The following is a 24,300-nucleotide window of genomic DNA, read 5'->3' as shown; positions in this document are numbered from 1 at the left end:
GTTTAAAAATATGTGCAATGTTTTCAGTTCTGTCAAAACATTCCAGGAATAATCCAAATGTAATCACCTTTTGCAATAGACATGGTATGGGCTGTGTTGGCACAAAGTCTCCTTTCCTTGACAGTTACTGGTGTTTTGCTCCATCTTTGTGTTCTGGTGCAGTCAAGCTGTGTGAAAATGAAGCAGTTATACCATTGTTTTGCAATACGATAAAACTTGCATTACACTCTGACAAGCAGACTTAAGGATGTACCTGATTTTTCGTAATAAAGTATTCCATGGTCTGCAAAGTGGAGAGTACTTGATCTCAGATTCACAGATTTTAAATCTGCCAAATTTTAATCCGTTTATCTAATTAGATTTATCAGAGGTCTAAAAGGAGTTAAAGTCACTGCTAAATTTTGATTTCTTTACGACCTAAACAGGCATAAGAAGAAGAAAGAAACTGAAGCTGAAAAATTATTTTAGTTTAAATGAATTTTAATTTATTGTCAAGACTGATCAAATCAGAAATCTGTCTAAATGAAGCTTTAAAGTTTTGGGCATCTGAAAAGTTTGTTTTTTTCCTATTTTTCTGATGACTTTTTTTCAGATTTTTGGCAATCCCGTTCCATGTTTGGTCTTTTTGTGTGAAAGCTTCCATTTTTATTGAAAAAGCTATTTGATTAAGAATTTTAATACCAACTCGGAACAGACTTGTATAAACTCTGTTGTTACAGTTCTACAGAGGTGAAAAATATTACTGATTGCCACACAGCCCCTGAAGAGCAGCAGAAGGTACAGACAGTGCTTTCAGTAAAACATCTGAGAAGCTAAGTAGAGTTCTGAGTATTAACAGAAACTTAGTAGCTGTGAATCAGGAGTAAGCACTGGGAGAAAGACAGAGAACTGTAAAGGATGTCTTGCAGGCAGAGAACGGTTCAGAATCAGTATCTGTGAGCTGCATGACAAAAACACGTTTAACTGGAAATACTAGCCAACACCCATCTACCTCTATTATTTCTCTAACAGGGTGAAAATTATAACATCACATATCCAGACCTTTATGGTTTGTCTTGTGTATTTTTGTGCTTACTTTTTTCTCCCTGTCAATAGTACACATGCTATATACAAATATCTATAACGCTGAACACATACTCTAGGGATGAAACCTCTATTTACTATGAGATCTTTGCCTCCATACCATGTTTTAAGTCTGCAGCTGTGGAACTGGGGAGAAAATACTGCTTTTGCCATTACAGTTTTAACCTCTCCCTGCCGAGCGGGGGAGAAGCAGCCTCCGAGAAGGCGCAGTCGCCCCGCTTAAGAGACCATCTGCCCCTGCTCCCCCCTTCCAGAGGTCTCTTACCTAAGGGTTAAAAATAGACAAATTACAATGAATTTTAAGTGAGCCCCTTCCGGTTGTGGCTCTTTAGGCTTTTGGCAGTCTAATTATACAACCCAATAATTTCTGTACGGTGTTTTGAAAAAAAAAAGGAACCTAAAATAACCCCAAGTGCAGTGAATGTATCCAGGGAATTGCTCAGGCCTCGCGACAGAACATTTAAGAAATAGTTGAAAAAAGCCTTAGTTCAATGAAGATGTAAACCATAATTGTAATAAAAGTGTATTTTTTTAAAATCATATTGGATGATTTAAAGACAACGCCAATCGATTAAATGTACAAATACAAACGTCACATACAACTAGCTACATGTATTAAAACAAAACGTGAAGTGTTTGGTATTACACACAATGGTGTAACACCCTTAAGGCAAAGGCCCGAAAAACAAAAACGGGAAAGAAAAGTGCCACCTTGCTTTCGGGACCGCCACCAACCTGCTGGGACGCTGCGGACCAGCACGAGCCGGGAACGCGCTTTTTGAAGCCGCGAGGGAGCCTCGGGGGTTAACCGGCACCGTAGTAACGGCGATACCGTTAAGAGTCGGGAGCGTCATGACCACCTGGAGCCTGAGGGCGTCTTTCCTCTTCCGAAACGACTCCCGCTCGCCCTGGGCCAGGCTCGGAGGGGGGCGGTGCTGCCGCCCTGTCCTGCCCCGCAGGGAGCCCGGCGGCGGCCCCAGCCCGGCCCTGAGGGGGCGCCGCAGCCGTTCCGACCGTTACCGCCGGCGGCAGCCCGCCCCGCCCCGCGCCGCGCATGCGCGGAGCCGCCCCTGGGCGGCCGCTGCCCGGCGGGCGGCGCGGGGCCAGTGGGGCGCGGGGCGGGGCGGGGCGGGGCGCGGCGGCGGCGCTGCTGCTGGCGGGAGCGGCGGGGCGGTGCCTGGCTGCGCCGTCCCGCCCCGCCCCGGCCCGTGAGCAGCGCGCCGCGCCCGCAGGCGGGGAGCGGAGCCGGCGGCGGGCGTTGCGGGCGGCCCGAGCGCCGCGCCTTCCCCTGCCCCATGTCGGCGTGGCTCAGCCGGGCGGCGCTGCGGCTGGGGCGGCCGGGGGGCCCCGCTGCTGCCGCCGTCGCCGCCTCGCCCTGCGCCTCCGCCTGCCTGGGCTCGCTGCGGGCCCCGCCGCGCTGCTGCTGCCGCCGCCGCCTGGGCACGCTGCGCGGCGGCGGCGCGGAGGGGCCGCTGCTGCCGCGGGCGGCGCCGCCCGGGCGGGCGCTGGGCACGCACCCGCGCAAGGAGCCCATGGAGGCGCTGAACACGGCGCAGGGGGCCCGCGACTTCATCTACAGCCTGCACTCCACCGAGCGGAGCTGCCTGCTGCGGGAGCTCCACCGCTTCGAGTCCATCGCCATCGCCCAAGGTGAGCGGCGCGGCCCGGCTCGGCGGCGGCGGGCGGCGGCGGCGGGACGCGTGAGGCGCCGCGGCGGGGCACATGCGCCCGGGCTGCCGCGCGGCCGCCTCCGGGTTCGCAGCGCCCGGCGTCAAGTCCCGCTTCTAGAAGCGTCGGCGCCGCCGGGCCGGGCGTCCTGTGGCGGCGGGTCGCCGAGGGGGGCGGGAGGGGGCACCGGCGCGGCAGCGGGCTGGTCCCGGGTCTCCTCAGAGCGCCCGGCTGCTGCTCCCCTGGCTGGGGGGCCTGAGGGGGGCCTGGCGCTGCACAGCACCGGTTAAACACTTCGCGGAGGGCTTTTTCTTTCTTTCTTCATTTCTTTTTTTTTGGCCCAGCTGTGCTTGCAAACTTGTTCTCCGACAGAACAAATGCCCAAAAGAGAGTACAAAAAAGAGAAAATGAAATCTCCTTAGTTACCAGCTCAGCGGGTTTTGCCTCCGCCGCGGTTTGCGGTGGCCGTGACAGCGGAGGCGCTGGCAGGTGCGGGGAGATGGGCGTGCGCTTGGCCTAGGCCCCTCTGCGCCTTCGGCAGCGGCGTGCCCTTGGGAAGGGCATTTCCGTGGCTCGTGGCTGCCCCGCACGGGCCTCGGAGAAACCTCGCGGGGGGCAGAAAGCGGTTCTGCGGCGCGGCCGTAGAAACGCTGCTTTCGTGGCGTAAAGTGACCTTTTCAGGTACTCTTTCATTTTTGTTTACAGTGTACTATTGCATAGAAACACTATTGTTTCCACTCAGAGCAAGAGCAGTTCACTTAAACGCTCCTTTTAGGAGCAGGAGCACTGTTTGCAGAGTGATGTATAAAGTCACTATTTGTTTCCCAGCATAGCAGGCAGTGTTCTTTAAGCTGTAAGTTGACACTAACTTTTGAATACTAACAAGTAATACTTTTCCAAAATAGATCCTTATTGGCTTAGGGAGGTTTCTTGCCGTAAGGTTTTTCAGTGAGTTTCTGTCTCAGCAGTCACTGCTCAGGTAAAGCTGGTTGCTCACAGTGTTTCTGTGTAGCGAGGATCATGTTGTGAATTTCAAAATGAATCTCTGAAATGTATTTTAGTATAACATCTCAAAATTTACACAGAGATGATTCAACAGATGGTCCTATTTAATATCTTGTTGCTCAGTTACTGTTAGATACCGTATCAAAGTCTGTTTCTATAAAACACTGTGACTACCTGCTAATTTAGGATTTAGAAGACTGAGTAACAAAAGCATTAATTTAGAAACTTATCTGCTTGTGACCTTATTCATAAACTACAGATTTAATTCAGCAGTAGAAGTTCCAATTCACTTGTGCCAGAAGTTATCATTTCATATCAGAGATCATTTCAACAAAACCGCAACTGTGTGCTTTCTAGTCTCACTGATAAGGATTGCACAGAGTGTAATAACTGTACGAGGCCTCAGTCCTTCCAGCCAAATTCTTGACCTGCCCAAATAGTAATTTGATGAGCTGCTTTGAGAATGAACTTTTTCTTTTAGCCGGCTCTAGTGAGGCCTTTGCTACGATGGCCACTGTCAGCTTTTAACTTTAAGTGATGCTATTTCTTGACGTGTTTTAGAAAACATCAGTGGACTTCCTGGAAGCCCATCCTGGTTATGAAGAGATGCTGGAGGTCCAGTGAATTAAGATTTTTTTTTTTGGTCTAATCTTTAATTTTTAAACTGTAGTGAGCACCTGTTGCACGTTCCCTGATGTTCTTGAGAACCAAAAGCACATTCATTCTGAACAGGAGGAGAAACACGGCACAGAAATAATTGAAAACAGTTAAAATAGGTGCTCTGCTTTCAGTAGATGCTCCCGTTGTAGCACTGGATTCTCCCTTGGTGTTCATATATTCAAGCTGTTGAGGTCTAATGAAGGAAGGGAACTGTGCTGAAAGGAGCCCCTGTATGGGATGTATTGCCAAAGCTGTTTTCTGTAGAGAGTTGGTATTGACAGAATTCGGGTCTTATGTGAGGATGGATTAATACACACATTTAGAGTGGCTGCTGCACTCTACTCCAGTTTTCCAGCAGATAAAAACACAGCTTCAGCATGAAGTAGTGACAGATGCACACAGAGGGGATAAAAGGTCTGCAGTGGAAAGAAAATGATATGGCTACCTGGTTAGATGATGGTATACTTTATGTGCTTTAATATGACTAGATACTGTTTTGTATGTTTAGTTAAAATGATTGCATAGCAATAATCTAACTGGTTACACGGGTTGTGGTTGTGAGTGGCAAGTGGGGGTTGGCAGGGAGGGAAGAGGCATTTGTTCCTCACTTTCCAAGTACTTTCCTCAGTCTGCTTGTGTCACTTTTGATTTTGATAGCTGCTGAGCTCAATCTAGACAAAATGATCCTGATCGTGTGTTTCAGCCCTGCCATCTTAATCTGTCACAGCATGCTGCAGCTTTGGGTAGTTGATTCTTTAGATTAGTTTTACTCTGATGTTCGTTTCCCATGAAAGTGATCCAAATGCAGCCTTCACATTTACTTACCTATCTGCTGAGTAAATTCCCGTATCCCTTTTGAGTCTGGGAAATCAGTCTCTCTTCAATCGTGAAAGGTGTAAGCAGTTCTGTCGCTCTGTGCACTTGTTTCCATGCCTGTGATCTTTTCATACTTCTATATGGAAAGGGAGGTCTTAGTCTGTGCCCTTCTTAACACAGTCCTTATTGGGGTAAGTTTTGACCTTCTCCCTTCACTACCTCTTCTGTGCCCTAACAGACCCCATAACAGCTAGGGGAAGCTGTCAGCAATATGGGGAGACCTGGGCACATCAAGAACCAAAAGGGGCCTGTTCCTCAGGCCGTGCGCAGGCCTACCACCAGAAGGACGCAGTTTCATCAGCTAATTGCCCTAGCGCGAAATATGACAGGACACACTATCTGTGGCCTCCGCTAATGGTAGAGGCTGCAGGGAAACCCATCCTTTGCCACGGCTCCTACGCTGAAGAACGGTCCTCAGGTAGGTGAGCCATAGCTGTTGATCTTTAAGTTAGGTGAGTCTGAAGTATTTTGAAACTTAACACCTCTGTTTGTACTGTAGTCACAAAACCTGTAGATGGGGAGAGGTTTGTCACAGGGTGGCATGTTCCTGTCACCTCATCATCAAGTGTCTTACCTGGAAAACATCTAGATGTTTACAGCTTCCAGCACTAGCAGCTGGTTTGAACACTTTAGCTTCATGAAAGCACTTGAAATTTGACATATTAATAAAAACTGAGGTTCCTTTGTTTGTTTTAATGCTTCAGTCAGAAATTTTCTATCTGTAAGCTTGTGCTAAAGGATGGCTGTGAAACGGTGCTCACCTGGGAGGTGAGACTGAAATAATAGAAGTTTTTTGCTTAGGAGAAGCTGGGGGGGAAGAGTATGAAACTGAATCTTAATGGAAGTGTGTTAGTAGATTTTTTGCAAAGTGTCCCAATTTAAACTGTAATTTCTCTCTTGCCAACTAACTTACAGTTTAGTCAAAGCATGACTAAACTGCTGCTTTCAGTAAAGGAAGCTACAGTACTTCCTACCTGGACTTATTTTTTCTTCTTATAGGCCTTTTACTTTTTCCTTTTTTTTTCCTTCAGCCTTTGAAAGGTGAATAGTTAGGGTCTGATGTTTTCCCAAGGAGAGGTTTAAAGTAGAGTTTTAAAATTTCAGCTTGTGTTCCTTGTAAGCTTGTCAGCGATGCCAGACAAAGATGATGCATGCGGACTTGAATACAGATAGGTTATGCTCTCTTTTTTCATAGTTACGGAAACACTGAAGTGGCAAATTGAGAAATTCATTTTAAGATAAACTCTAGCAGTTCAGCTTTCCTGTTTGTAGAAGCGGTGCCCCATGAGCAAGATTTAGTTTTGTTGGCAGCAGGTAGTCAAATCCTCCTTCCTGTTCTTACTTTCTTAAGCGAGGGAGATGAAAGTACGAAAAAACTTCCTGGCGATTTGGAGAATGATTTAATGTCTGTGTCCTTCTCTAGCAATTTTCCATTAAAAGAGAGTAGTTTTGAAGAGAAGGTGTAACTTCTTTTTAAGGAAAGGTGATTACATTCAGGTTTTCTACCTTAAGTTTCCAGCCTATGTTATGAAGTAATTCATAAAGGCACTCCTAAGCAGTGCAGCAAGCCGAGTAGCACAGAAGGAAATTGTTGAAGGCGTTGACTTTCTTAGGTAAGAAATATTAAACATAGAGAAATAAAGACACAGCAGACATGCTAAGGGTGCTGTTGTTCTTAAATGTGTATTGGGTTAAAATATCCTTATGCCCAGATGTAACACTTTTGCATTAATAATACTAACACAATGGGTATCTAGCATTTCTAGAAATATCAAGTCTTGATAGCAATAGTTATTTCTCATCTTTGCTGCAAAGATGGGAAAACAGTTTCTGTTGGAGTTACGTATGTACATTGAACACAAAGTTCTTTGAAAGCGCCAGGTTGCATCTTATCATTTAATGGAAGTTTCTGTAATGTGTTCACTAAATAAAAGAAAACTCAAGCCCTTTGAGCTGTAGTTGCTTATTTGTCCTGTTGAGGTTATGTATTAACTGGAAAACATGCAAAAGCCCAGTAGCAAGGCAGTCCTGGCAGTTGGTTATGTTGCACATCTGGAGAATGCAGTCTTCAGCTAGACTCCATTTGAAGGCAGCAGCATGCCACACCACAAACGTATTAATAATCTGACCCAACTGGTGCATTCTGATGGAAAAATGTTCATAAGCTAAAGTATCGTGCTTACCTTTGTAAGAGTGTCGGCACTGCTTGGTAAAGGGCACCACCTCTATGCGTTTGATAGGGTTGGCAGCTGTGGCAAGATCTTTCTGAGGGAATTGCAAGCTTTTGGCCAATGTTAGGCGACATCTTATTTTGATGTCAAAATAATCATTCTCTGTTTTGTGGTCTGGTGTAAAATTTATGAACTTGCCCATTTATTCGGATAGCCTAAGGAATAATAAGAGTCTAGGTGCCACTATTTCAGTAACTTTTAAAGGAAAGTTAATTTAACTGAAGTTCTTACTCTCTTTAAGCATGGTCCAGTATAAAAAATGGTTTTTGTGTGGGTCTGATACCTCCTTCTGCTATGAACAAACCGATTCATCTGATTTGGTCTAGGTATCACTCTTCTTAGTACCTCTTTTTGGTAGAACTTAATCTGTGTTTACCCAGCAAAGCAGAACTTGATCCTGCTGGGATTACTTGCTATTTTGTTTAAAGACTGATTTTTACAGTGAAAGTAGGAGGGTTCTTGGAAGGACCACTGGTCAGCTGAGACAGGGAGAGGAGGGGACTCTCACTCGTGTGATTTGGTCCCCTCCATAGGCCTAACGTACATGCAGGTGAACTGAGCTGTGTATGGAGAAGGACCATCTGCCTCTGTCTTGCTGTGACCTAGGTCAGGAATTTTTTTTTTTTTTTTTTTTTTTTAAGCTTTGGTGTTTGATTGCTATTCTAGCAAAAGGTCTTCTGGCAGACTGCTGGTAAATGTGCAATTTGACAGACTGAAGTGCTCTGTCAAGCTGATAAAATGACAAACCTTGCAGCTCGCCTGCATGCAATCCCTTTGCGTTCTTAGGCCATCGCAGCATACACCAAGGCTACTGCTAATCTCGCTTCTGAGTCAAAAATACTCAGTGATGACAGGAATAAGGTGTTTCAGATGGAAACACATACTGCTTTTCTTATCGCTTTTGTTCAAACTCATGAAGCCCCTGCTTTGAGGCAGAGTACAAAAGGAGGAGGCTATACAGGCTGTACTGGCTGTTTTAAGTTCTACAAATGGAATTGTTGTATTTTCATATGGTGGTCATCTATAAATTGTAATGCAAAATATTTTATTACCTGTGATAAAGTAAACTATTATAAAAGCATTTTCACCCCAAAGGTCAGTTAACACTAATATTAAACCCTAGCCATTTACTCGAAATTGATGCTATTTTGTCCCCCCCAAAATAAGAATGAAGGAAAATTAAGTTAGATCTTGCTGTAGCTGCTTTGACACAGTATTTTTCTGAAAGGAAAAATCACAAGGCCCTTAGCTGTCACATGCTTCTGTATCTGTAATACTCAGCATTTGGCTTTCCCAGGCCTCCTTGCTGAAGAGGAGAGTCCTGCCTTCTGCTCTGTTCAGAGAACAAGGATGGAGCTCGGCCAGGGAAGCCGAGTCGCGCTTCTGCAGAGAGCTCACCAGGCGGTTATGTGAATGGTACCAGGGAAAACCTCATTGGTCAAGTAACTTTGCAACTACTCTGTTGAGTAATAGAGGTGGGAGTCCACCCCCTTTTTCCTCCCTCGATTAATTTTTCACTTATTACAAAACCTACCTCAATTTTTTTTTAGGATTTTTTTTTCTTGCATACTTTCTCAAGAATATGGTGCCTATTAAAAGAAAAGACCAACTGCGTGGGAGGATCTGGACACTGCATGGGGTGGGAGTACCTTAGTTAAGAGATTTAATACTTTTGAAGTCCACTTGAGAGATACTCTCCATCCTCAAGAAACCTGAAAGTGAAATTGTGAAGAAAAAACAAAACACAATAAAACAACCCACCCTAAAAGATCCCAAAGCAAAAAAAAAAAAAAAAAACCATCTCCAAAAGGTACTCCCAAGCAGTAGAAAATCTCTATTTCCATTATTCATTCCAGCGCTACTGTGCTGTGTTAGTCAGTTCTACATTTGGTGTCTTTATTCTGATGTACTTTTGTGCTTAAGCTTTATTGTAACTGACTGCTTATGATTTATTTGGACTTCCTTTTTAAAGTAACAATAAAGCTGCAAATTTGGGTACCTAGAAAGGTTACGTTTTTCGTCATGTTGTCATCTCAGCCTACGTGTAGTATCTCCTGGAAATTAACTGTATATAAATTTTTTCCATTGAGTTTTAACTTGATTAGGGTAAATTTGCTGATTTTCTTTTTCTGCTTTAAACTCCTGAACATTTCATTTGTACTCAAAGTCTGCTTGTGAGTCTTATTCTGTCTGTGCTAATATATATAGTACTTCAGGAAAAGGCCATACATATATTGCTTAAGTATTAGAAAGGATTTAGGTTTAATGCCAATAAACAACAACGTTGGATGTTGGTCCCCTGTAGTATAACTATCCAGAAACTGTTCTCTAAAAATGTCTAATATGACTGTAACTGTCCACCTTTAAACCACATTAAACAAGTTAAAGTTCATGCTGTTCTTGCTCTTATGGTTTAGTTTTCTCCCCCCTTCTGTTGTTTTACTTACCTGTGTAACTTAACAAAATTGGTTCTAGTCTGCATTCTCTGCTTGAATGCAGGAACTTGGCCATGTGTTTCTGTGGAGGACTTATTACTGTCTTGCTTTTGAAAAACTTTAGCATCCAGATATCCTAGACCACGGCTACCATTTGAAAAGCCAGAGAAGGAGGTAGTATCACCAGAGACGACTAGTACTTTTGGTACAGTAAAAAAAAAAAAAAAAGCTTGCTGAGATGTGGCATTGCATAAGGCCAGCAAACTGCTGGTTTGACAACCTTTCTGCTTGCTTGTTTTGATGCAGCTGGCATGTGTTGCTACCAGAAATAAAAGTTCACAATTTTTCTTTATTTAAATTAATATAAAGACTTCAGTCTCTATGTCAGTGATTCCCTTAATACTTTGGAGACTTATTCTTAAAATGACTGGAGAAGTGTTTCATGTCCCAGTCTGGTGGAAAGTCTTCTGAGCTATACCATAATTTCTAGAAAATATTACACCAGACATTGCTGACTGAGACAACTGTGTTCACTTTAAGAAGCTCTGTGTCATCTCCGTTCAGCTAAGCTCAGTGTCGTTGTGTTTTCCTAGGAAAGTGCTGTGCATTAAATTATGTCGTCCAAATGCAATACAGAAATGTTATTACTGCTATATATAAAAAATACAATTCAGTTAACTGTCTTTGCCCCTCTCTGAAATTAATGTTTTGGGCAAGATCAAATAGAATATTGCTCAAATTAAAATTTGTTTTCCAAATTTTGCATGTGTTTAAGCATGTGATACATGCAAAGTAATTGTCATGCACAAGCATTTTGTTAGATCTTGAATTAAACTACCAAACCTTCAGCTGTTGCTTTCCTAATGTGTCGTGTGTAAAATAATACATTTTATAGCCATCGGAGTTGGATTTTTTTTTTTTTAAAGTTATCTCTTCTGGTTTGAGGAGTGCTTTTGACTTAGGTATTTTACAGTAACTTGAAGCTTTTAGAATCCTAGGTTATACAAACACTTTGATCTTCTTGTTATAGGTATAAATGGAATGGAACATGTATATTCTGTGAATACAGAGGCCTTGTTTTAGTGTGTAATCTAAATTAAAAGAAAATGAAGTTTCATTTAGTTCAATCAGTTTACTTAGAAATTACTTAAAGCTTACTCATTTCAGCTGAAAACTCAGCTCTGCTCTGTCTTATTTAATCAATGTGAGTATGGAACTACGGAGATAGCTTGTGTCTCTGGGAGAAAATGTTTTATAAAAGACAAAGTAAATGGAAAAATAAGATAATCACGTGGCTTGCATGATATGCTTCAGGAAGCTGTCTTGGATCTCTCTGGCTCAGTTTATTTTTTGCCTATAGAGAAGTGTCTCAGATTGGGGAAAGTTAGATTTGAGAGGGCTTGCTTTCTCTCTTTCTCCCAGTCTCTCTTTTCTTTCTTTCCTCTTAAGCTAGCATGGTGTTATTTCACAAATTTGAAAGCAGATGTTCTTGTTTCCATTTTGCTGCTGTGTTTGAGACTTCCTTTAACATCTGCAGTGCCTGCTGGGTTTCTTGGGCTATGCACTAACAACGCCTGCGACTAAACCCTTGTATCCTCCGAAACACAGTGAGATTTTGAGGGCAGAGCCCCCCAAATATCCATTCTACTAGATTAAAATGGGTATTTCATTCAAAACCATGTAATACAAAATCATAGGTGTTTTTCACGTGTTCATTTGCATTATTTTGGATACTTGGATATTGGTGTGTTAATTATTAATAAAGCATCCACTCTAGCAGCTGTAATACACATTATTCAGTCTTGCTACTTCTTACATCTTGTTTGCTGTATCATTTGCCAGTTTGCACTTGTATGTAATGAGCTCATTATGTTCTTTGCTTTTTTGGGGTACTGTTTGAACTACTTTTATTTAATCTCCGTGGTCTGCATCACATTTTGGCAAAGCCCAACAGGTTGTTTTTTAACGTAAATGTTTTTCTCTGGATTATAATGAGCAAACGGGAGCATATTTGAACACTCGTGTGTTTAGAGATGGGGCATAATCTGTGTTCAGCCTTCTTATCATCTTAAAACAGGCCTAAGGAGAAGCTGGCTTGTTTTCTTCTCTCCTGTTTCTTGTACCCAGGAACATAACCCTTTCTCAATACACTTGCTAAATACTTTGTAGCTTTTAGGGTTTTAGTGTATGTACCATAATTTGCTGCTTAGCGGTTGTTGTGCTGCACTTCGGGAAGGAAGATCATTTTCTTGTGTATGTGCCAGATGTGAGAGTAGGTATTCCCAGAGTTAAAATCCACCTTACTGTGGTCAATATCTGTTAGGTAAGGCTCCTGCTTGACTAAGGGAGGGACACGTTCTTGAAAAATCTTTTTCCTTTCAAAAAGAACGAAAAAGTTTGGCCTCATTGTATGAGCTTCTTTCTCTCAACTTGGACTGAGAGGAGCCAGAGACACGAGTCTCGCCTTGGCCCGGGCTTTGGTTCCAAAGCTCTCTTTGCAGAGCAGATCTGGGACCTGTAATCTGGACACTGGCAATGCTTTCGAAACCTCCTAGGAAGCCTGCAGACAAGGTTTAGAGAAGAAATGCTCTCTAGAAAGTGCAGGAAATGGTAAGTGGTTCTTATCCATGCCCCAGAGGAGTCTGTCTGCTTCTCGGTGTGCTGGTGTGAGTAAGGTTGAGTTGCTGTGAAGCTCTGTTGATACTCTCTCAGTGTCCAGATGCTCCTTGTGACCCAACAGGTAATTGCTATACTTAAACCTGTTACATTTGTGTGCTCGTAGTATCATCAGTTTCTAGTTACTTGTAGCCTTAAAAAACAAAACAAAACAAAAACTTTGTTCATGGCTTTCATTAGTTGCTCTTTGTAGCATTTGGCTGTGTGCAATGACCTCTCCCTTACCCAACAGTGCCCAGCTCTCTGACTCATGTTACATGAAGTGTGTGTCATCATTCTCCATTTGTATATTATCCCAACTCTTGTCACAAGCTGAATGGATAGAAATTTTGTTTCATTGGCTTTCATAGAAGACTGGAGAGAAATGTGGATGGAACAAACTCTTTTTTTCATCCACCTGCTCTTTTAAATGCTGTTAGCTTCTATTTTCAGATTACAAATAGCCTTTCAATCCAAGCCATTTCTTTACTTCACTGAATACTGGCAATGGACTGATTTTTACAAAGCACAAGGAAAGATGTAGTGTCACAAATACAAAGTTAACTGTTTTGTTCATCATATTGCAAGCTTGATCTACAGCCATCTTGCCAAATAAATAAGGATTTTGATCAGAGGGTGGGTGGGAGAGAAGTCTGACCGTCCTCCTCCCTCCCTCCCCTGCCAAGTTTCCTATTTAGTACTTATTTTATTTCATCAAGTAATGTAAAGGCAGCAAAGGAACTAGGTAGCTGCAAAAGTGGCAGTGGTGTTATAAATAACCAGCTTGATCACTTTTTCCTCTTTGAAAGGTCAAACTTTTCAGGAAAGTATCTCCCTCTCTCTGAATAGGGTGAATGTAACAAAGGTATAGCTGTAGTTCTGATACAGCATAAACAGCCAGTGCCAAAGGTGACTGGTTTGACTGTGAAATACATATTACTTGTTGTTTACAACTTCATTTGTTATATATGGTTTACTAGAAAGGAAAAAAAAGTCTTTGGATTTTGCATGGTTTTCACTGGATTTTTTTTACTGTTTAGTTCTCTGAATTGGATGCTAGGAATGTGTCAGATCAGTCTTGCTTCGAGATGTTACTTGTTTCAGTTTTTTGGAGTTGGAGATTGTATATAGCTGAGTTCCACTGTGATTTTGTCCAACCTCTTGTAAAAGCTTGAGCTCATTTAATTATTTTTTCCTAACCATGCAGGAAAGTGGGCTAGCTGATGTGTAGTAGATATCTTGTCTGTAGGGGGTACAGGTTCACCTTTGGCTTAAGCCAGGCTGTTGCGAAGAGAGTGTGTCCTAGTCTTCTCCGCTGCCCTGACAACCTCTGGGTGTGCAGTGCCGTTGCGTTTCTCCATGCTGGCACTAGTATTCTTTTGTAGATCTAGCTGTGTACCTGGCTGAGCACAAATGCTAGGTTAAAGGAAAAGTCCAGAATACAGGGTCAAGAAGGAATTTAGGAATGGGAAGAAAAATGTGCCAAATTGCTTCTTGCAGCAGCAGCATGAATTTAGATCACTTCAGGGTACAGTTTTGTGTTTGACTTGAGCTTCCGCCTTTCCCTTTGTCTCGTGGGAAATGCCGCAGGGGGTTTCTGCCTCAGGCTGGGGTTTGTTCTCTCATCCCTCGGTGAGGTCTGTCACTTATTGCACATATGGTGACTTGCACTCGTGAGCCATACTGTTCAAATGTCCCACGTTACTTTTGGTACACTCAGACCAAACACTCAGAACTGTATGTGGGAGTATTATAGATCTCAAAATTCCTCTGACCTCTAGTGAATAAGTAGGGAGCTGTCTCTCCTCTCCTTTCCTCTGCCTTTCTGTCTAGGATTATTCCTCCTGGATCAGCAGCCACCTCTGTGTAGTGCAGCACTCTGCTCCAGCACTGCAGAGTCATCAGCTTGCCTCGCATCCTTCCCCTTCCTCGTTGCTGGAGGAGAGGCTGTGTAACACTGCCCGGATCTGGAGAAGCAGATGAGAATGAGCGGAGGGAAGGATGCTGGAGGCACACTGAGGTCAGGCCCCACAGGAGAGCATGAAGCAAACAGGAGCACAAACTTAATCCAGATCTCCAGTAAATGCTGGTGTTAGAGGTATGTCATTGATGCAGGCAATACACGGTCGTCATAGTAGAGGCAACTTTGCACTGTCATCTTGATAGAAGGGGAATTATGTTAAATAGGTTAGATTCCTTGTTTCTTCCCATGAGGAAAACAAAACAGACATTTTCTGTGTGCAAAAAGCCTTGAGGACTGAGCTGTGGGTTTACATTCATAACTTGCTAATTTGCAAATTGATTAGCAGAACTATAGGTAGAGGATGCAACTTCAGCGCTCTCACGTAGGAATCTGCTGCTCCCTCACAGTTGAAATTGCTGTGAAGGAACAGGAAAAAGAGAAATAACAACAGTGAAAAAGCAGAAGGGAAAATATGCAAAGCTGAAATAAGAATGTTAAATGATGGAAGGTAGTCTTTTAAAGTGTTCATTGCTCAGTGTCGAGGGAAGGTTAATCAACACGTGTTAAATAAATGGATCAGATTTGTAGCACTTCATAAAGCAGAAGTGCCAGAGTAGCTTTAGAGAAAGCCTGGGCACAGCCATACCTTGCAATAGCGTGACTGGTGCTGAAGCTTGAGTTAGCTCTGTAGTTGGAGGCTGCATAGATGCACTTGTGCTGATTAATCCTGAGCACTGAGCTAATTAATCCTCCGGGGGGGGGGGGGGGGGGGACACATCATATTTATCAAAACGTAGGAGTCTCTGCAGGAACACCAGTAGAAGAATTTTTCCTGTGTTCTGCAGAATAAAGGCAATTGCTTGAAAGAGTTAAAAGTGAACTCAGTGAACTGTTTGCTTATATACTACAATGCTCTACTCTTCCCTTGTGATCCTCTGCTTTTCCTTTTTTATAAGACTTTATAAAATCAACTTTTAGTAACTGAATTTCTTAATCACTTCAGATCACTCATAAACAGAGTAAAATATTTTTTAGTAAAACTTGATTCACGTGCAGAATAATTTACTAAATAACACAGCTGTATAACAATCCAGCAAGCATTCCATGTTCTTGTAACTTAAAAGCCAAAAGAAAACATTTTGAGGTCAAGTTCCACGTGAAATGTATCTTACCTATTTTTACATTATATTGTATAACATTCATTCCTTCAGCTGTTTGTCAAAGCTGATATTGCATCTTGGTTTTTCTCTCTGCAAAGAGCCAAGTGGTAAAATCTGACTAGTTTCACAACTGTAGCAAGAAAGCTTGCTAAATTACATGGGGAAAAGAAGAGGAAAGGTACCCAAGTGCTCAGCTTCCTTTAACAGCAGGGTTAAGAGTTGAGAAAAGCTTCATTGCTACTGGGTTCTTTATTCATTAGATATTTAATACAGAGAGGTAAAAACTAGTTGAGTGTAATTTATGGCTAGAACTTAAATTATCAATTGTTTTAAACATTATTCTTTTTGCTGATAGGTATTAACAGTTTCCTAAATGCAGGTGCTGCCCTCAAGTCCTTGTCTTCATTGCCACAATGCTGTGAGAGTTTAGCAGGAGTATAATTACACTTATTGCAAGTCTGTAACTAAATGTTTGGACACCATTCAAATTATCTGTCTGCTCTGTCATTCTGGGTAGGTGTCTCAGTTCTGAGACAGATGAAAAGCAAGAACATATGCATTCAAAGTCTCTAAAATTGCTTCAGAGAGACTCTGATTTCTGCAGTCTTGCTTCCGAGCTCCTCCTCAGGCAGGGAGTGGAATTTTCCATTGCTATAAACTCCAGTGCTCGTTAGTTCAAGAAAAGCCCGATACTTACTGGTATGTGGTTTAATAGCAGTTTGCCTGTAGTTTTATTACAGTTTTCTTAAAGGAAAAAGAAAAGCAAACAAAACCCTAAACCAAACTAAAACCTCTAAACTTACCAGCTGTCTGTGTCACTGCACAGCAGTAACTGCCTGTACATGGTGTTGGCTGTTGGAACGGTTGTTGCTGTCTGCCTGAATGCAGGCACTGGGGCTGCTGGTACGTACCACGCAGTGTGGGAAGCACTGCTGTTGCCAGCCTTGAATTCACTCCTGTAGTAAGCATTGCCATGGATTTTGCATCTCTCTTGATAGCACCCAAGTAGCCTCTTCTCATTTCCAAGACCCTTAGCCTCTGCAAGAGGCAAAAGCTTGCACTCTGCGCCTGGGAATGACTGTGTAAACAGCAAGTGTAGCATGGACCTGGCCCACTACTGCTTTTCTGAGGCATGAGCCCCTGTATTATTAATATGTTGTGTTTCATGCTAGGGCAGAAAAGGGAACACCCAGCCCCCTCTTGTCGCTGTGCAGGCAGTTGTCAGTAGGCTTCTTCCTCCAAAGTTGCGCTGCTGCCTACAAATACAGTGTGGTTTGCTTGTATTTGAAAGCCAGCACTGCTCTCTGTTCCTCACAAACTACCATTTTTTTTCCTTTTCTGGGGAAACAAGTCTGTTTCTGGGCAGGAGAGAGAAAGGCATAAATGAGAGGCAGAGTGGGAAACAAACTCATCTCTCACCCTCTCTGATTTCTTTTTAAAAACAGGACCTGGTGGGAGCATTGTTAAATAAAGAATTCCTAAATTGTATATATTCCTCCCTAGATATTTCATGAACACTCCTATGTAGGCATCAGCAATGCGTAACACTTTTCTCTTTCAAGGTGAGGAAGGCAGCGTACTAGATCAGATCTCTGTGCTTAGAGCTGTGATAAGCCTTGTTACCGCATTTTTTGTGGTGTCGCTCAGAACTGTTCTCCTTGTTTTCTCTCTGTGAAGCTACTACAAAGGAAATCATAAAACCTAACCTCAGACCATGATAATATATAGATGCTATGATTTTATTTGCTTCCAATTCAACACTGTTGCTGAGCTCCTTTGCTGCTTGGCTGGAAACCAGTGAATTCAGTGACAGATACTTACCCAAAACCAGAGATGCCCAAGAGAATTCAGTGCTGACAGAAGTGTTAACACTTCATATTACTGAAACACAACTACCAGCATATGTTTAGATGAGATTAATTCCACTCTAACGTTAGCCTAAAATATTTATCCAGTCTTGTTTCGTAGCTAACGGGGAGAGTAGTATTTATGCCGGGGGAAGATTTGTTCATCCTAAGATAGTTTGCTATGTCATGTGAGAGGTGTCCCTCCGTTACCCTGCAGCCTGAGATGCTTCTGCATTCGTTGCAGTCCCTGAGCGTTCGGACGTAGAGGGTGAGGAGGGAGAGAAGAGCCCACCCCCATTCGTGACGATGGGGACTGTGGTTCAGCAAATGAGTTTGCCTTTTTGAGGCAGAGTCTTGACTTTTGTGAATGACTCACACGTCGGGGAAGGACTACAGCCAAGTTATTTTTTGGCATTACTCTTGCACCTTCTTGGTTTTGATTTCTCTTAAATAGTATTCATCCATTCATGTCTGAATGCATGGATCAGAAGGCCGCGTTATTGTTCACTTTCAAATCCCTACAATGTTATTTCCCGTGTTTCTGGCATTTCTATGTAAACACTTCAGCTGTTTCTTTCTGACATTTCTCTCTGAACTAAGCAGCTCAAACGCCATACTTCCATCACTATCCTGCATTTCTGTTATAAACTGCAAGTTCTTTCTACATTGTCCTCATTTTAGCTGAGTTAACCCCCTGGAATCTTGTAGAAACCATCTTATTTCTAATATTTTGCAACTGCAGTTTGGGACCTTGCGAAACAAACCTCTACAAATCATATTTTGGCATGATCCTGCTTGGATGGAAATGAAAGGCTGAGTTTTAAGTTTATAAGCTGCTGAAATAAAATTGGAATGGATCAGGAAAAGTCTCTTAGGGATGCAGACAGTGATTTGGATTTCTAGATACCTGTTTTCATTTTCTGCTTTCTCTTAGACCTCCAGTATGGCTTTCCCACCTTAGGTGTCTGTGTTTTGGCAACCATCTTTAAAGTGCTGTTAATGGCGTATCCCTTTTTTGGAAGGGCTAATAGGATAAGTATATTGCACACTTGCATTATTTGATGATGAACATCCTGTAGGCACTGAAGAGAAAGTTGAAATGAAGTTCTGTGATGTTTAAACCTATATCTCATAAAAAGTATGCTGACAAATGCATCTGCTCTGGACCGCTAGGTCAAGTGGTACAGAGTAGTTATATCCCCGCTGTTAGTTTTTTATTTGTTTGTCTTTTCCTTTGGAACAGACTGACTGCACCCACTGTATGTGGCACTCGGTCCTGGCTCTGTCCTGGGACCTGTGGCTGCTTGCCTGCTGGGAGAAGATTCCTGGAGTGAACTATTCCCAATGCTTGGTCTTTAGGTATAAGAGCAGCTCCAAGTAAAAATGATGATCGCTTCTGTTACTTCAAGGTTTTTGAGGGAGGGAGATGGGACATGAATGTTATGTAATTTTCTGCAGTTTTAGGGAGAACATAAATTAGTCTTTAATACCTGTAGTGCCATATCTGTATGTACGCAGGACATTTTTTTTTTGGACACAGTTATCTTTTCACTGGTCGTAGAGAAAAATTATTACATCAAGTTCCTCTGTTTATTCATTGCTTGTTGGTGCTTTGCTAAGCTTTCTTTTCTTTCTGTGCATATGACTGAACTGGCTAACAGTAGAGCCTATATTTAGCACTGCACGAGTCAGCATCCTTTCATGCTTTAATTGCTGTAGTAACACAAAACCATTCGTGAGTTATAACAAGTGATGGAGATTTTTTTTTTTCCTCTGCTGTCAGCTCGTCGCTTGGCTGTTCTTGTATGGAATATTAAAGGAAGCCAATTGAAAATCAATGAACATGGTTATTCAGCTTTGTGTTTTGCTGTACGTGCTGAGGTTTTTGCAGCTTTTAGTAAAGCTCGGAGAAAAAAGGAGGGATGAGGATGCATCTTATGAGACTATTCCATGAATAAACTCTTAATTCATAATCAGAATTTACTCTTAAAGATCCATCTCTAGATACAGAAGAAAATGATAACACCTACCTCATTCCTATCCTCCAGTCCAGAATTTGTCTCCGTAGACCTTTATCCTGTTATGAATACATCTGGAAAGGAGTACAGCTATTTTATAGATGCACAAATTGCTTCGATTCCTTGTTCTGCATATGTGAAGCTATTGCTGTCTGCATGAAGTGTATCTGAGTGATTTGCTGGAATTGCCTGGACAGGCAAGTTGGACAAAACTGATGTTCTGGACTGATGGATTTGAGGCAAAGCCCTCCTTATCTTCTGGATGAGAGATTTAGACCCAGCAGTAGTGTTATAATGGATCCAGTTTATTAATATTTTTCATATTCTTCCCCCTTGTTACTATTCATTGTTAAACCATTATTCTTAAGAATTCAGTCTTTATTTAAAAAACTTTATAAAGCACACCTATCAGATTCTTGCATTAGATTTAATGGTGTTTGACTGTAGTGTGTATCTTCCTCGAGCAGCCCTGGCCATAGTACATCACTGTTACTTGTGTTTCCTGCCCTGCGATGACAATAATGGATTTAGCTGTAAAATCTTATGGCAGTGTTAGCTGCAATTTCAGTTGTGTAGAAAATGTTGCTTTAGGTTTGCAAGTGTCCTTGTATTTCAGTTACTAATAAATTGATAATTTGAAAACTAGTGTTGATAACTTTCTGGGTTTTTTAAACCAAATTTCTGAATAAATATCTCTCCTTGTTACTTGTTAATCACTCTTTCATCAGTTAAAAATAATAAAATTGCAACTAAATTGTAAGTACCATCTGAGTTTAAACGGGCTACAATCAACAGAGTTGATCTAACTTGCTGGATTTGGCCCAAGATGTAGATAATGTTGTTGTTTATGTTGACAGTTTCATATTCTCCCTTGGGTTTTTAGCTCATCCACTATTTAAAAAAAGGGGAAGGAAATGTGTAGATAACAAAAAAGTGATACTCTAAACTCAAAAAGGATTCAGAACAGATTTAAGAACCAATTCTAATTTTTTTTTCCTGCTTCCTGGATTTTGCTCATTCAGGGCTTGTGGCCTGTGTTGCACTTTTACCTTGGTTTATAACTTAATTTAGGGTTGTGTATGCCAATTCAAAATAAAAGTATTCCTTATTCTGTCATTTTACTTTAGTCTTTGTGCTAAGTTGAATTCTGGTGTCTTATTCCTTGCTGTGCTTTATGAAGAGCTGGTGAATGTCCGTCTTGAAATGTGATACTGCAGTGCTTTGTTTTTTTTCCTCCCTGACATTTAAACTCTGAAGTGTTGAATTCTGAGTGAATTCAGTTCTCGAAGCTGAGTTTTGTATTTATGTTTTTTCTTTCCTCCAGGAAAACAAGTGAAGGATATGTTTCCTTTGCTGTGCTCTCTGAAGATTTTTTTTTCCTGTTTCTGCTGAGCCTTGAAAATTCAAAGAGCCAGGATAGCATCCTATGAATAAATTGTGAAATGTGCTTGGGAATAGTGTATCTAGGGTTTCAAATTGTTTTAAAGGTTTTTTTTTCCTGTTTCTTCCTGAAAAGTGATCCCCTTGTGACCGCACCCTCACAGGGTGTTAAAGCGTGTAAGGCTTTGAAGAGATGGTATTGGAAGTGATTCTATAAAAACGCTATTGGCTTATTAATTCTTTCTTCACGTGTGAGACCCCCTTTGGCCGTCGGTGTGTTGCGTGTGAAGGTTGGCTAGAGCGCTCTCCAGGGGCCAGCTTTCTCCTTGAGCTGGGTCTTGTGCTGCACCTACCCTGTGGACAGGGCCCTGAGCAACCTGCTCTGGTTTGACCCTATTTTGAGTGGGGGGTGGCACTAGGGGCTTTCTCCAGCCTGAACTGCTCCATGGCTTTAAAGACCTGTGTGCCCTGGCTCCGGCAAAGAGGACTTCAGGACTGGAGAGTCCCTCTCTGGAGTGCTCATAGGGTTGACCTCTGCTTGGTTACTTGAATTCCTTCTGTCAGACTTCTCCTATCCGCATCTCATTAATGATCCCAGATCGCTTTTTTTCCCAGATTAATTTTTGTCTCAGCAATGAAGGAGGCTATATTTGGGGGGACATTTCCGGAAGAGTTAAATAGCAAGACTCCTCTACGAAACAAGATTTTTTATGGACATGGCAGGAAGACGCCTTTACCAAACAAGCATTCCCTATGGCCAACATTTAGACGAGAGGAGTGTAGTCTCCACAGTGTGGTGCCGTTAGCTTCCACGATGTTCCATAGGGAACATAGAGGTCCCTAAGGACCTCTCTTCAACACTTATTTGACCAGTGTTATTGAAGGAAGTTCTCATTTTGGGTGCCCCGCTTCATGAAATGGGTACTCTACAGGAATCCTGCACTACTGAAATGCGTTATGTCAATGGTGAAATAATTTTCTCTTTAGGAAGGCTATATTTGATCCCTTGCTATTTTCTTTTACATCGCACCAATTCATCTCTCCTCTGCCTCCAAAGTAGTGTCACACAACCTCCATCCTATTAAAAACTTTCCGAGATAGTCTTTGATTTATATGCCGAAGTAGGAGGTTTATATCCGTTCCAGTTAATGCGACTGTTGAAACTCCCATTACTCATAGTTATTTATTTATTTTTACTCATACCAAGTGCTTGTCCTCAATTCCTCCTTTTAGTAATAAGTTTCTAAAATTACGCACTTTAACTTTTTAATATCTTTTTGGCTACACCGAATAGAATTTAATTATGAAGAATGGCATGTGCTATCAAACACAGGATCAATTGTAGTTAAGTTGACAAGACTCGTCTGCTAAAGCTTTGCAGTTTTGTGCGATAAAACTGAATAGGCTTCTATCTTCTGTATTCGTACCCAAAATATTTCACTTGGGAGTTACCTAAACTAGCTGAATATGAAAACTGCCCTTTAAAAATTATGGCAAACTGTGAAAAGATGTCATGTCCTCAGAAATAAAAGGCATGTTACTTGGAAATTTGTGTGTGCTGTTGCAGATTTTTACCATGAAATTCTTGCTTGTGGAGAACTAGACCTGAAGAACAGATGATACTTCCCCGAGGATGGTTTCGGTAATGGGGTTAGAAGCAAGGAGCCCTCGTGATCGATGTAATTGCTTCCTGCTGGAGCAAAGAGCTCTGTACTCCCTTATGCCTGCATTCATGATTTTTGTGCTTTCATTCCTCTCTCCTTGGCATGCTGCAAGGTGGAGCAAGAGGATGTTGGGTTTTGGCGTAGGTTGCCTGGCTACCCCCAGGGAGCCCAAATGCAAACAGGTACAAGGAAGTTTGGGAGGGAGGTGGGTCCCCTTCCTGGTGCCAAGCCCTCCTGGACACAAGCCGAGAATATGAGCGTCACTTCTTCTGGCTGTTGGGCATGAATGATGCCTGTAGCTGGGGCAAACTGGTTCTTACAGGGCTCCCACCTGCTGATTGGCTGATCTTTGGTTCTTCCCTTAGCTCGAGGTTTTAATCTGGGAATTCTGTAGCATTTTCTATTTTAAAAAATATACATATAATTTTTGTTGTATTTAGGCTGTACTTCTCTCACTTGCGTGGCAAATACAGTTGGCTGTTTCTGTGGAGCTTAGGTATTACATCTTTCTGGCAGGTGGAGAAAGCAGCTCTTGAGCAGTTGTTAAAGCTTGAAAGGTTTTATAGTTTAAGACCTTGAATTAATGCAGTTCTTCTGGAAGCCAGTATCTGTTTGGCTGAATACTGGTGTCATGGTCTAAACTGAAAAACAACCAAACAGAAACATCAATTTAGGTGAACTTACTAGTTAGACCTTTGCAATAGCTTTGAGTATGCCAGCTCACTTGGGTGCTGCAGGGGTGCTCGGTCTCATCTGCGCAGTTCAGACATGATGCAGACTGTGCCTGGGTGACTGACAGCCTGTGTTTGTAGCGCCGTCTTTTTACGCTAGCTAGTGTGGTAGCTCCAACTCTGTGTTGAAAACCTGGGATAGTGATGTAAGCTTCACAATTATTTTACAGGAGAACCTTTGCCTATAGATGTTGCCTGCTCCAAAAATCTGTAAGCTGTTTGTCAAAAGCTCAGGGTTCATTGTGCTGGAAGATATTGGGGCCACTTTTTTTTTTCCTCCTCCTTTGACAAGGAGTTTTATGTTTGGCACATTAAAAAAGCTGAGCACATAGCTTGGTTCCTCCCCTCTGCCCTAGCAATTTGCTGTGAAATGGGCACTTGTTGCCGCTGCCTTTTGCGCATCACCTATCACTCGGTGAAACTGCATTGGCTTCCTATGCAATATCCTGTGGGGTTCAGGAAGGGGGTCCTTGCCCTAAGCTCTCAGCCGTCTGAGCCCAGGATTCCCGAAACATGCACCAAGTGACCACTCTTGGTCTGCTGTGATCGAAACCCGTAGTCTCTAGTGTCGTAGTATTTCTCTTTTATTCTCACACTAGCTAACAGATGTCTGCTGTCAGGACAGAACTGGTAGGGGTTTTTTGCAAACTGACTGGAGGAAATGAAGGTTGTCTGCTGCCTGCTTACAGTACCTCTAAAAACAAATAGTTAACTATTGTATTCATTAGATGTCCTTTTTTTCTAATTTTAGTGTGTTTTTTCTAACATATTTAATCCAATAACAAAGATGGCTATTGGGCTGTTCTAGTGTATAAGCTGTTATTTTGCATAATCACTTCTATTTATAAGTTTAATCTTGTAATATCAATCTGAGAGACTTTTTGGCTTTTAATACCATGTTATCTAATGTAAAAATAATATAGA

General features: G+C 42.3%; 2 protein-coding genes across 11 annotated transcripts in view; one reads left to right on the top strand and one right to left on the bottom strand.

The window, feature by feature from the left end:
• RNF139 (ring finger protein 139) overlaps positions 1-2,146 on the bottom strand; it is a 43,361-nt gene extending 41,215 nt beyond the window's left edge. For 4 of the 9 annotated variants that reach the window (XR_010388054.1, XR_010388055.1, XR_010388053.1 and 1 more), the window contains exons 1-2: positions 1,819-2,146; positions 68-167 (exon numbers count right to left, since the gene is read on the bottom strand). The gene's annotated coding sequence lies outside the window, so the exon portion shown is untranslated. Of the gene's footprint in view, positions 1-67; positions 168-253; positions 428-1,794 lie in introns of those variants that run through there. The other 5 variants (XR_010388060.1, XR_010388059.1, XR_010388056.1 and 2 more) reach the window with 4 other exon arrangements.
• A 102-nt stretch (positions 2,147-2,248) lies between these two features.
• Positions 2,249-24,300, top strand: part of TMEM65 (transmembrane protein 65) — a 33,828-nt gene continuing 11,776 nt past the window's right edge. Inside the window, exons 1-2 of one of the 2 annotated variants that reach the window (XM_064507852.1) lie at positions 2,249-2,733; positions 5,471-5,710. In XM_064507852.1, coding sequence (XP_064363922.1) covers positions 2,379-2,733; positions 5,471-5,710 — 595 coding nt within the window. In that variant the 5' untranslated portion in view covers positions 2,249-2,378. The remainder of the gene's footprint in view (positions 2,734-5,470; positions 5,711-24,300) is intronic. The other variant, XM_064507853.1, reaches the window with a different exon arrangement.

The sequence above is a fragment of the Dromaius novaehollandiae genome, chromosome 2, assembly GCF_036370855.1.
Source record: "Dromaius novaehollandiae isolate bDroNov1 chromosome 2, bDroNov1.hap1, whole genome shotgun sequence".
Classification (NCBI taxonomy): domain Eukaryota; kingdom Metazoa; phylum Chordata; class Aves; order Casuariiformes; family Dromaiidae; genus Dromaius; species Dromaius novaehollandiae.
Note: the sequence above shows the minus strand (reverse complement) of the source record. Positions and strands in the feature narration are given on the sequence as shown.